The 13424-nt window shown below is 47.1% G+C and overlaps 1 protein-coding gene across 2 annotated transcripts; it reads right to left on the bottom strand.

Annotated features, from left to right (window-relative positions):
• Positions 1-624: 624 nt before the first annotated feature.
• CHST4 (carbohydrate sulfotransferase 4) lies at positions 625-12743 on the bottom strand. Of its 2 annotated transcripts, none has more exons than XM_010354039.1 (2): positions 12535-12743; positions 625-1809 (listed from the first exon to the last, which is right to left on the bottom strand). In XM_010354039.1, the coding sequence occupies exon 2, from the start codon at positions 1789-1791 to the stop codon at positions 625-627; it is 1167 nt and encodes a 388-aa protein (XP_010352341.1). In that variant the 5' UTR covers positions 1792-1809; positions 12535-12743. The 2 variants fall into 2 exon arrangements, with proteins under 2 accessions (XP_010352341.1, XP_010352340.1); XM_010354038.1 differs by having other exon boundaries at positions 12351-12596.
• Between the last annotated feature and the right edge of the window lie 681 nt (positions 12744-13424).

Genomic DNA, 13424 nt, shown 5'->3' with positions numbered 1-13424 from the left:
CTAGGTCACAAAGTCTCTGAAGTCTGCCCAGACAGGAAGATCAAGAAAAGAAGAAGAGCAATACCCTGTTTCACTGGTGGGATGTGTTGCTCACATAAGGTTCCGGAGTCTGTTTTCTAGACACAAGCATGGACACAAAAATCCTTCTGTGGCCGGGCGCGGTGGCTCAAGCCTGTAATCCCAGCACTTTGGGAGGCTGAGACGGGCAGATCACGAGGTCAGGAGATCGAGACCATCCTGGCTAAGCCAGTGAAACCCCGTCTCTACTAAAAAATACAAAAAAACTAGCCGGGCGAGGTGGCGGGCGCCTGTAGTCCCAGCTACTGGGGAGGCTGAGGCAGGAGAATGGCATAAAGCCGGGAGGCGGAGCTTGCAGTGAGCCAAGATCCGGCCACTGCACTCCAGCCTGGGCAACCGAGTGAGACTCCGTCTCAAAAAAAAAAAAAAAAAAAAAAAAAAAAAAAAAAAAAATCCTTCTGCTTGAGCATATGTGGGCACAACTCACACTCAGTGTGATACCCACAGACATGTAGTTAAGGCTCAGAGATGTAGGCAAGGCTCAGAATCATTCAGAGAAAGTGACTGAGGCTGACACCAGGTGGAGGCAAAGCCTTCTCAACCCTCTTAGTGGTTTTGCTCAGGGACAGTCCAGGTAGACAGAAGATCCAGCAACAGGTTTCTCTGTTCTTGTTCAGATCTGACGTGGTGGTAGCCCAGCAAATTCATGGCATTGCCACAGGCTTTCTGAAGTCGAGAAACCTTTTCATAGGGCAAAGACCAGCGCCAAGCCTGGGAGACATTTAGGGCATTCCTGGCATTTGTTTGGAAGGCATGGTCACCCAGGCCCTTGCCTTGGGTGATGTTAAGCACCCAGGTCTGAAGATGGGGCAAGAATTCCAACCCCACGAATTCATACATTCGGGAAGTCTGGGCCACAGGGGCTCGGACCAGGTCCTCATAGCGCACAAGCAGGTAGCGTTCCTGCAGGGCCTTGGGCAAGGACTGGATGGTCTTGTAGATCTCCAGTTGGCTTTGGCAGATGACCTGCATCACATAGTAGGGTTGTTCCTCCTTGTTGAGTTTGTGCTTATGCTGCCCCATCACAATGCGACTGTCAATCATGAGATCTCCCTTTGTGTGTTCTCGGGAACGGAACACGGCCCGGGGGTCCCGGACCAGGTGCACGATGTGCAGGTTGAGGGAAGGGTCTTTCAGCAGCGGGTAGAGGGACTGCAGGTTGAAGAAGCGCACCTCCTTGAGCACCACGTGGCTGTAGGAGTGGCAGGCCTTCTCTACCACCTCAAAGGGCTGTTGACTGCACAGGAGCCTGCATTGAGCCTGGGGGATGATTTCTTCTCGTGGGATGATGTCACAGGCAGGTGCGGAACACAGGGCCCGGCTGGTCTCCCACTGGAAGAGGCTGGACTGTCTCCGGGGACCAGGTTCCATGTAGGCATCAAAGACGCTCATGTCACACAAGAACACGGCCCGTATCAGATCCCGCACCGCCATGTGAAGCGTCCAGGCGGTGCTCTGCTTGAAGGTCATCCACACATGCCAGGCGGGCTCCATCAGGTAGAAGACATCTGGGTGCTGCCCAAAAAGCTGCCCCACAAAAGAGGAGCCAGAGCGCCAGGAAGACAGAACCAGCACGTGCACGTGCATGCGCTTGGGCTGTGCCTTCATAGACAGGGAGCTGATGTTGTGGCTGTACATGTAGAAGAATAGAGCCAAGATGGCCGTCTGGAAAACCAGAAATAGCAGGAGCTTCATTTTTTTAGGCAGTAGCATTGTGCTAAAGTGGCAGACCTTTAAGGAACAAACAGAAAGGGTGGGGTTGGGCTGCTGTTTTACTGTTTGCCTTCTATTCCCCTTCTGGCCAAAGCCACCTGCTCTCTGACCCTCCACCAAGGAGCAACATGGGAAGCCAGAGGATTCCTGCCAACAGTGGTGCCAATTCCTCTCCAAATCATTTCCTGTCCTTTACACTTAGTGTGTTGATACATTCTCCTTCAGGGTCTTTAATTCCTCCTTCCTGGTCTTTCTAAACCAAGCCGCCTTGCCCATTGGTTTACCAAAAATATCTGAACTGAGCCATATTTAATCAACACAAGGAAATGGCTCCATCATGGTGCCCTGCCGACAAGGATGTCTTCAGACAGGCCATGTAGGGGAGGCTTTACCTCAGTCTAACTCAAGTCTTGGTTGAATGCCTTGTGATTCCTGCAGAAACAGAGGGAGATAAGCCACCTAGTGGAGAACTGCCTCGAGGCCACTGCTTACTCCTCCCTCCATCATAAGGGAGACTGCAGCCAAGACTGTGTCTCATCTCCCTCCCTCACTGCAATTAAGCACAGGACTTTCCACTCCAGTCCCTCAAAGGATAGGGCTGCAGGCTGTACAACTGCTTGGCTTTAGTTGGAATTGTCTCCTCAAAGGCAGAGCCAGGTGCTCATGGTGCCTGTCACCTATTTATCTGCTATCTGGTGTTCTGACATTAGTATACAGCGAAAAGTCTACTTCCAGCACCTGACCTCACCTGCCCATTTCTTTCCCTGCCCTAGATAGCACATCCTTCTGATTTGGTGTCATCCCATGGGACCAAGGCCATGGGGAGTTGATCCAATGTTGACCTTGTATCTGTGTAGGTAATAAACTGTCTACTCTATTTGAGCTGAATTAGAGTTATTTGAGCTATTAGAGTCTCCTTACCTGCCAACTCTAAGAAAGCATGGCAAGCCAACCTAAGTGCCACAGATCTCACAGCTGTGTCACTCTCACTGGTGATACCTGTGACCCGTGACTCCCACACTGCTGCTTGAGGCATGCTTGATTACGTGGGACAGCCTACTCAGGCTCAGTAGAGTTGGGCAAGCGTGTATCACACAACCCTAGGGAGTGCCATCCCATCAAGAATTTAGATATTTATTTTCAAAATGTTTTTTTGTAGGTGACGGTAAAGTATCTTGGTCCAACAAAATAAGTATATTAAGGCCAGGCGCAGTGGCTCATGCCTGTAATCCCAGCACTTTGGGAAACTGAGCTGGGCAGATCACTTGAGGTCAGGAGTTTGAGACCAGCCTGGCCAACATGGCAAAACCCTGTCTCTACCAAAGATACAAAAATTAGCTGGGTGTGTTGGTGCATGCCTATAGTCCCAGCTACTTGGGAGGCTGAGGCAGGAGAATCATTTGAACCTGGGAGACAGAGGTTGCAGTGAGCTGATATCACGCCACTGCACTCCAGCCTGGGTGAAAGGCTGAGAGTCCATCTCCAAAAAAAACCCACAAATAAAACAAAACAAAAAAAAAATAAGTATATTAAGATGGTTTTCCAGTTGATAGACAGTAAATATCTAGAGAAAGGAGTCTCACTTTGTGATTCGTACAAAGTCTCATACTGACTGATGGCAACATTTTGCAATCAGGGCTTGCTCTGTGTGAAAGGACCATGGTTCCCAGTGCTATGCTAGAATGTTATTCCAAGGGAGATTTTAACCTCCTTCCCACATGACTTTGTCATTCTGGGTGACCTTCTGACATAAATAACTATTGGGAGAGAAAATAGCTATTGCACATAGTAAAATATTCATAGTAGTAGTAAGGTGTTCATTTGTATATCACCATGTACACAAGAAATTCTCCCTTCTGGCTTTAGTAAAAAATAGAGGCTAGATTTCCAGATGGTAACTGGGGCTGGATTTGGGGGTCAGCTATTTTTGTGGTAGCAGGTCTTATACCATTTTTTAAAAAAAGTTTTTATTATTTATTTATTCTTTTGCAGAGATGAGGTCTTGAAATGTTGCTCATGGCTGAGCACAGTGGCTCATACCTGTAGTCCCAACACTTTTGGAGGCCGAGGCAGGTGGATCACATGAGGTCAGGAGTTCAAGACCAACCTGGCCAACATGGTGAAACACTGTCTCTGCTAAAAATACAAAAATTAGCTGGACATGGTGGCTGGTGCCTGTAATCCCAGCTACTTGGGAGGCTGAGGTAGGAGAATCACTTGAATCCAAAAGGCGGAGATTGCAGTGAGCTGAGATTGTGCCATTGTATTCCAGCCTGGGCAACAAGAACAAAACTCCGTCTCAAAAAAGAAAAAAAAAATGTTGCTCAGGCTGATCTTGAATTCTCGGCCTCAAACAATCTTCCTGCCTCAGCCTCCCAAAGTGCTAGGATTACAGGCATGGGCTCCATGCTCAGCCTAAAAAGTTTTTAATAGGTAATAGTCACATGATTCGAATTGTTTTGAAAAGTATCTACAGACTTGGAATTTAAAACAAGTGCTTTCTCAGATTCAGTGTGCAGGAGGGAGAAAAGTGCCTGCCAGCCTGCAGCCCAGCCTGACACATCCCAGGCTTTTAACATATGTCACTGTGGGCGTGGCGCGGTGGCTCAAGCCTGTAATCCCAGCACTTTGGGAGGCCGAGACGGGCGGATCACGAGGTCAGGAGATCGAGACCATCCTGGCTAACACGGTGAAACCCCGTCTCTACTAAAAAAAATACAAAAACTAGCCGGGCGAGGTGGCGGGCGCCTGTAGTCCCAGCTCCTCGGAGGCTGAGGCAGGAGAATGGCGTAAACCCGGGAGGCGGAGCTTGCAGTGAGCTGAGATCCGGCCACTGCACTCCAGTCCGGGTGACAGAGCGAGACTCCGCCTCAAAAAAAAAAAAAAAAAAAAAAAATGTCACTGTGGAGGGGAAATCTTTTTTTTTTTTTTGAGACGGGGTCTTGCTCTGTCGCCAGGCTTAAGTGCAGTGGCGTGATCTCGGCTCACTGCAACCTCCTGCTCCCGGGTTCAAGTAATTCCCCTGCCTCAGCCTCTCGAGTAGCTGGGACTATAGGCTCGCGCCACCAGGCTCGGCTAATTTTTGTATGTTAGTAGAGACGGGGTTTCACCATATTGACCAGGATGGTCTTGATCTCCTGAACTTATGATCCACCCGCCTCAGCCTCCCAAAGTGCTGGGATTACAGGCGTGAGCCACTGCGCCCAGCCAGGAGGGGAAATCTTATGACAAGCACTTGTGCCTGTGAGGGAGTCCTGTAGTCAGAAATTAGGAACTTCTAGAGCTATTTGTCAACATGGGTAGTGACATATCTTTAAAGGGGTCATAGTATTTTTCCAGAGGAAAGAAAACCTAAGAATTTTACTAGCTGACAAATCAGTCCTCTCTTCTTTACGTACTGATAGCTGCTATTTATCTGCTAGCTGGTGTTTTGTCATCAGTGTACAGTGAAAAGTCTACTTCCAGCACCTGACCTCACCTGCCCATTTCTCATCTTGCCCCAGATTGCAACTAAGTTTTTTTTTTTTTTTTTTTTGAGACAGAGACTTGTTCTGTTGCCCAGGCTGGAGTGCTGTGGTGTGATCTCGGTTTGCTGAAACCTCCGCCTCCCGGGTTCAAGTGATTCTCCTGCCTCAGCCTCCTGAGTAGGTGAGACTACAGGCGCACACCACCACGCCCAACTAATTTTTGTATTTTTAGTAGAAACGAGGTTTCACCATGTTAGCCAGGCTGGTCTCGAACTCCTGACCTCAAGTGGTCTGCCTGCCTCGGCCTTCCAAAGTGCTGGGATTATACAGGTGTGAGCCACTGTGTCCAGCCTAAGTTCATTTTTTAATGTGCCTTTTCAGTTGCTTTATGTGTACACAAGAACATTCAAATGTGTATGTGTTCTTAATTTTTTTCCTCTTTAAAATGTAAAAAAAAAAAAAAAAAAAAATTCAAGTTATCTGTTCTGTGCTGCCCTTCATTTTTACTTGTCAATATGTCTTAGGGAGCATTCCAGGGCAGCTCGTAAAGCAGTTCCTCGTTCCTTGTTGCTTCGAAGAAGTATTCTATGGATTAACCACAGTTTATTTAATCAGTTTCCTCATTGATGGGCTTACAAGTTGTTTCCAGTCTTTTGCCATTTCAAATGCTTCAGTGATGACCTTTATGTTCACACACCATCACACATGTATGTAAGATCACACATGTATGAAGGCAGCCTTCATACTGATCAGAAACTATTATCTAGGTCCAGGGCTCCAGAGACCTGTGAGAGTGGATTTTAGGAGAGAAACTGGGCAGCCGCAAAGGAGACTCTTGGCCCTTGTAGCTTTCTTCCTGAAGGGAGAGCACGCTTTGCCAGTTCGTGGGTTTTCCTTGGAAGTCCCCTAAACCTTCTGGGAAGTATGAAATGACTCAAGCCAAACCTTGGGTGCAATAGCAGTAAAACCCCTTTTCTTCCATTCATAATAACAGTGCTTTTCCTCTGGATGTGCCAAAAAGATCCAATGAGGATCATCTCACCTTCATGCCTGAAAATCACTTGCTATATGGCAAGAAAATGTCAATGAGTGGTAATTCCTGCCCTGTAGTCTTAGTCCTGTAGATTAGAACAGGACCGGCTAGGCTGTGCGTGGTGGCTCACGTCTGTAATCCCAGCACTTTGGGAGGCTGAGGTGGGTAGATCACGAGGTCAGGAGATCGAGACTATCCTGGCTAACACGGTGAAACCCTGTCTCTACTAAAAATACAAAAAATTAGCCAGGCACGGTGGCGGGCGCCTGTAGTCCCAGCTACTCAGGAGGCTGAGGCAGGAGAATGGCGTGATCCAGGGAGGCAGAGCTTGCAGTGAGCTGAGATCGTACCACTGCATTTCAACATGGGTTACAGAGCAAGATTCCATCTCAAAGAAAAAGAAAAAAGAACAGAACCAGCTAGGATGTGCTCCTAGTTCTTAAAACTTGAGTGCAAGAGGAAAATGATTAGAAACTAGGCTATTATTATCATGGTCCAAGGATGTCCTTCCTCCCCGCAAAGACTGAAGAGGTGACTTTAGCAAGAGGCTTCTCCTAAGGGCAATGTGAGTACGAGAAAATATTTGGAACAAAAATAGGAAGCAATAGAGCAAAACCAAAAGGAGAGGAAAATGAGAAGAACTTAACCTGTATACACTTATAAGGAAATGGTGATAGAATTTTATAAGCAGGGCTTATAATTAGGAAAAAGCTAACATTTCCTAGGGATTAGGAGAATAGACCTTTCAAAGCGACACCCTCCCTTCCTCCATCCAACTTGGGGCCAGTTCTGTGTCCTGTGCGGGGGCTTGATGGCTATGGGCCCTCCTTGCCTGCCAATTGCTGCTGGCCTGAAGCCCATTTCCTCCCCAAGCTGGAGCTGGGCCTTCTAACTGCCCCCAGTTGTTCTCAGGTGTTAGTTGTCCACAGTTCTGAGGCACTCCCGTGGAAATCCTCTGACTTATTTTTCTTTCCGTGAGCACTTGCCCTGGCTAGAAAGCGTAGCTTTTGTGAAGCAAGTTCCATCCCTTGTCACTGAGCCTCAAGACACATCAGGATCTAGATGACACATGATGGGCTGGCCGGAGAGCCAGGGGATACTTTAGGATGTGTCTTGGGCAAAACTCGTTTCTGAAGACTGTAATGAGCAGCAGAGGCAGATGCTCCTGGGCCTGGGCAGAAGTGAGGTGATGCGAGTCAGGGCGCTTCATGGAAGGGGACTCTTCAATAGTGTCCTCGAATCCTGCTCTCCCATTGCCAGAATTCCCAGCTGTTTGTCTCTAGGGTGGCCTTTGACGTCGACCTTTCTATTCTGTCTCTCAGCATCTCCCCATCACCCATGGCTGCCCAAAACTACCTTTTACATTTTTAAAAAAATTACTATTTTTTTTGAGACGGAGTCTCACTCTGTCAGTGATCTCAGCTCACTGAAACCTCTGCCTCCTGGGTTCAAGTAATTCTCGTGCCTCAGCCTCCCAGGTGACTGGGATTACAGGTGCCCGCCACCATGCCCAGCTAATTTTTGTGTTTTTAGTAGAGACAGGGTTTCGCCATGTTGGACAGGTTGGTCTCAAACTCCTAACCTCAAGTGATCCACCAGCCTCAACCTCCCAAAGTGCTGAGATTACAGGTCTGAGCCACCACGCCTGGCCCAAAATCTTTTTTTATCTTTTTTTTAGAGTTGGGGTCTCACTCTGTCGCCCAGGATGGAGTACAGTGGCATGATCATAGCTCATTGCAGCCTTGAACTCCTGGCCTCAAGTGATTCTCAATCCTCCTGTCTCAGCCTCCCCAGTAGCTGGGATCACAGGTGTGTCCAATCACACCCAGATAATTTTTTCATTTTTCACTAGAGACTGGACCTCGCTATATTGCCCAGGCTGGTGTCAAACTCCTGGCCTCAAGCCACCTTCCAGCCTTGGCCTCCCAAAGTGCTGGGATTACAGGTGTGAGCCACTGCACCTGTCCAAAAGTATCTTTTTAAAGCAAAGTCTATCAACTTCCTGCCTAAAAAATCCTTCAATAAATTTCCAGTGTATATGGGATTAAATAAACATCCCCACGCTTTGCACCTGGGATCCTTCATGGTCTAGTCTTGATTTCCCATCACTCCCCTCTGTTTTAGTGCCTTAGGCTCCCAACTTTCAGTTCTTCCAAACTTGCCCTGTGATTTAAAAGCCCTGAGATTTTTGCAGGACAGCCATTGTTCCTTCAAGAATCTGACCACAGCCTGCCTTCTCCCTGAAAGAAATTCTGTCTCTTCCTCCTGAGATTTTTTTGTTTTAATTTTATTTTTTAGACAGAGTCTTGCTCTGTCACCCAGGCTGGAGTGCAGTGGCACCATCTCGGCTCACCGCAAACTCCGCCTCCTGGGTTCAAGTGATTCTCCTGCCTCAGCCTCCCGAGTAGCTGGGATTATAGCCATGCCCAGCTAATTTTTGTATTTCTAGTGGAAACAGGGATTTGCCATGTTGGTCAGGCTGGTCTCAAACTCCTGATCTTAGGTGATCCACCCGCCTCGGCCTGCCAAAATCCTGGGACCACAGGTGTGAACCACCGCAACCGGCCCCCTCCTGAGATTAATTTGTTTCCCAGCCCTTCTGTTAGCAGCCTTCCGTCTTGACAGTAAAAGGCTGTATGAGTGCCTCTCTTTTCTCTGGGCCACTATAGCTTAAGGGAAAGGCTGTATCTTATCTTACAGATAAATAATTCTGCAAATGATCAGGGCTCGGCTCATTAAACACTTGCTAAGTAAATGAGTAAGTAAGTAAATGGATGAGCGTGGGCTCAATCTCCTGATCAAGATCGCGCCACTGCACTCCAGCCTGGGCGACAGAGCGAAACATCGTCTCAAAAAAAAAAAAAAAAAAAAAAAAAAAGCCGCCACACAGTAATTGCTAGAAAGCAGAAAACCAAAGGAGCTCCTTTAAGAGAATGAAACGTAAGTATCCTTTTCTGAAATGCTCACGGACACTCTTCAGCATCACTGACTAAAATTTAGGCTACTGCATGGAGCAGTGAGCACATAACCCATGCCGTCTCAGTTACTTGGACCAAGCTACTAATAAAGTCAGAGGCATGGGTTAGATGCAATATGGCACAGTAACCCTCAGTCCAAAAAACAGTTACTATACCAAGCATGCATGAATTAAAACCAGGAGGGAAATTATTTTTCCCTGCCTGTATGAAAATTAGTTTTAGAAAACATTTAAAAAATAAAAACCTCATTGCTGGGTGACAGGCTACCTTGCTTGAATCTACTCAGTTACTAGGCTGACAAAGCAAAAGGAAAAAACAGAGCAAAACAAAAAACAAAAACAAAACAAAAAAACCCAACCTCAGCACATTCCGTCATTACCACCCCAAAAAATTAATTTAAAAACATGTTGCCCCAGTGATAGGTGAGCGGTATCATCTTAAAACACAAAGGACAGCCATTTCTGAGGAGTCAAGAGAACCTTAGGATCTTGAAACCACCACCAAAGGGGTGGTGAGAAGGGAGAATCTATGTTTGGCACAGGAACCACGAAGGTGCCGGATGGGTTACCTCAAGCAGCAGCTGATTAGAGAGGGCTGAATTATAGATGTCCCCCAAATCAGTACCATGTAGCCTTGTAGAGACAAAATGGGAAATTCTGAGGGGGGGGGGGGGCAGGAAACCAGACAGATATTAATTTGAGAAGTCTGGATTCCAGTCACTGGATCCATTCCTAACTTACACTTCCCATGAGATTATGCCCCTTACAAGTAGAAATTAGATACAGCAGAAGATACCTTGAGCAAAGAGAGAGAGAATGGGGTTGGATTGGGGAAACTGGCATCCTCACAAATAGCCTGAAGACCTGGGAAACCTCTGGATATAGGCACCTGGGTAAAGGGTGTCCATATAGCAAACTCTCCCTAGACAGTGTCAGGAGGATTGGACCTGGGTCCCGCCAGGGCTGTGTCACTAGTGCCAAGGACAGTGCATGGCACATAGTAGGTGCTCAAGGAACATCTATCAACAAATGACAAGTGAACATATATTGTACAGTTTTTTTTTTAACTATATGAAACCCAGAAAGGAAGATTGAGCAAGATATTATAAACCAAAAATAAAATTCTAAGTCCCCCCAACCATCTGAAAGGACTTCCTCCTCAGCCAGGACTCTTTTTTTTTTGAGATGGATTCTTGCTCTGTTGTCCAGGCTGGAGTGCAGTGGCACGATCTCAGCTCACTGCAACCTCAACTCCCCAGGTTCAAGCGATTCTCCTGCCTCAGCCTCCCGAGTAATTGGGATTATAGGCACGCGCCCATGTAATCCCATGCCTGGCTCATTTTTTGTATTTTTAGAAGAGACGGGGTTTTGCCATGTTGGCCAGGCAGGTCTCGAACTCCTGACCTCAGGTGATCCACTGCCTCAGTCTCCTAATAGTGCTGGGATTACATCCGTGAGCCACTGTGCTCAGCCAGGGGTCTTTTTAAAATTTAACTTGAGAGACTGTTTCAGGCCATGACAAGAAGTGGGGGTCTGACATACCTCATTATACCTCTCCAGCATTAGCACCAACACAGACCTTAAGTCTGATAAGAAACATTTTACAACCTATTCTCTCTGAAGCCTACTACCTGAAGGCTTCCTCTGCAAATAAGAACTTGGGTCTCCACAATCCGTTATCTTAACCCAGACATTCCTTTCTATTGATCTCAGGTCCTTAGATAAACTCAACCGTCAACTAGAAAAATTTTAAATCTACTTCTAAGCTGGAACCTCCCACCTGTACTTTTTTTCTTTCTTTCTTTCTTTTTTTTTTTTTTTTTTTTTGAGATGGAGTTTTGCTCTTGTTGCCCAGGCTAGAGTGCAATGGCAGGATCTCGGCTCACTGTGGACTCCACCTCCCAGGTTCAAGCGATTCTCCTGCCTCCACCTCCTGAGTAGCTGGCAGTACAGGTGCCTGCTACCATGCCCGGCTAATTTTTTTTGGTATCTTTCGTACAGACGGGGTTTCGCCATGTTGGCCAGGCTGGTCTTGAACTCCCGGCCTCAGGTGATCCGCCTCCCTCAGCTTCCCAAAGTGCTGGGATTACAGGCGCGAGCCACCGCACCTGGCCAGATGTATTTCTTAAATGTATTTGATTGAAGTCTCATGTCTCCCTAAAGTGTATAAAACCAAGCTGCACCCTGACCACCTTGGATACATGTTCTCAGGACCTCCTGAGGGCTGTGTCACGGGCCATGGTCCCTCATATTTGGCTCAGAATAAATCTCTTCAAATATGTCACAGAGTCTGACTCTTTTCACTGACAATATTACATTTATTTTACACATAGAAAAGTATTTCAGTTCCAATTAGAAGTTTCAAACTTGTCCAAGGCCATGCACGATAGACGTATCTTCTACCTTAGCTGATATGCTGGCACCATAACTTAATCATATTGCACATGGGCATGGTGTTCCACATTTTTAAAGCCCTTTTAGCTGCAGTTGTGATAATGATCCAGTTAGATATTTTAGACAGTGATGAGCCATTTCCTCATTTTTCAGAATAAATCAACTAAATTTTAATTGATTGGCTTAGCCGGGATAATAGCCCTTTCTGAATCAGAACCCAGGTTTTGGGGGTCCCAGGGCTGAGAGTTTTCAATGATCACACTATCCCTCACCTGAGCTAGAGAAAACCTACAGTTCCTTACACCTCCTGCCTTCCACTCCCCAGCAGAAAACAGAGGAGAAGCTGCAGGAAGTATAGAAATGTGAGCTCCAAAGCCAGGATCTGAACGAGTCCGTTGCACCAGGGGACAATCTACAAAATATACATCAGAACAGCCTGACCTGCTTTCTGGGCTCTTTTGGACCCATTTAGGGATACAGCTGGTGGGGCTCGGGGCTGCTGGTGAGCAGCTTGTGTTTTATTTTCCCCAGAAAATTCCCCAGGTGATCTGATTTATCCCCTCTACGCAAACCGCCTTCGCCACTGTAATCTACAGCTTAGCTGCCAGAGGTTATCTGTTACTCTTGCTCAAGCAGCTCTGGGATAATGGCTCTGCATTGGAGTCGTACACAGAAATTCTCTCCTTACCTTGTGGCTTGGGCTTCCCTGCTGCTTTTGAGAGGCTCACTGCTAGCCGGGCCGTGCGCTTTTCTCCTCTGACTCACCAACTCCCCTCTTGGCTTCCTCCTCCTACTTGCTTTTGCATAACCGTCCCTACTCAGAGCACATTTCACTGTCCTCTCCCTTCTGCCAAAAACAAAAAAGGACCCACCTTGCAAGACGGGCTTGAGAAAGCACTCACTCCCAAGAAGCTGTGAAAGTAACAGCTTTAACACTTTAACGAGGTGAGACTCGAGGGGTGGGGAGACTGCTTGAGGTGGGCTGGAAGAAGCAAAGGAGGAAGCATTTTCCCCCAGACTGGAGGCATCCTGGAATGTTGACTCCTGAAAACTGTGAAGGTCAACTCCCTTGGGGGAGAGTAGGGCGGCCGGGGGGGGGGGGGGGGGGGGGGGGGGGGGGGGGGAAAGGGAAAGAAAGAGGGAGAGAGACCCAGGAGAGCTAGTAGATGAGGCTGATAGGGAAATTTCTTGACACTTACAACCGGACAGGCTACAAAATCTCAAACCTGATTCCTAGACCTTATCTTATGTCCGAGGAGAAAATGTGAAAGTTCTTTCTTGCATTGCACTTGCCTGTTCTCTCCACCCTGGGTCTAGGGAGGTAACACTTCTCAGCCCCTGTGTCGTATTCAATATCTTCACCCTTTCTACAAGAGGTAATAAATATTTTCTGGGAGGACATAGATGTACTGGCTTGGTGGTACAGGAGAAAAAAAAATCCCATTTAAGGAAAAAAGAAGCTATCATTAAAGATTACAACTTCTCCCTTGCTGTGTGCCCTTGGGCCAATCACATACCTATTTTGTGCTACTTTACACGGTTATCATGAGTCTGAAACAATGGATGCCCAAGAATAAACGTGAATTGTGGTAGAGAATGGAAGCCTCAGACTTTCAAGTCCAAGATCTTGCCGGGCAAGTCATACGACCTCTTTGAGCCCTAGAATATTATCAGTGTTAAATAAGGGTAACAATATCTATCTTACAGTATTGTTGTCAATGTTAGGATTAATGCATGAAGCTCCTAACACAATATTATGACA

Source organism: Rhinopithecus roxellana, chromosome 20 (assembly GCF_007565055.1).
Source record: "Rhinopithecus roxellana isolate Shanxi Qingling chromosome 20, ASM756505v1, whole genome shotgun sequence".
Classification (NCBI taxonomy): Eukaryota; Metazoa; Chordata; class Mammalia; order Primates; family Cercopithecidae; genus Rhinopithecus; species Rhinopithecus roxellana.
This window is presented reverse-complemented; position numbering and strand designations above follow the sequence as displayed.

Bases quoted from the DNA above. Each gene is read 5' to 3' on its own strand.
- CHST4 (XM_010354039.1), bottom strand. From the start codon at position 1,791: ATGCTACTGCCTAAAAAAATGAAGCTCCTGCTATTTCTGGTTTTCCAG.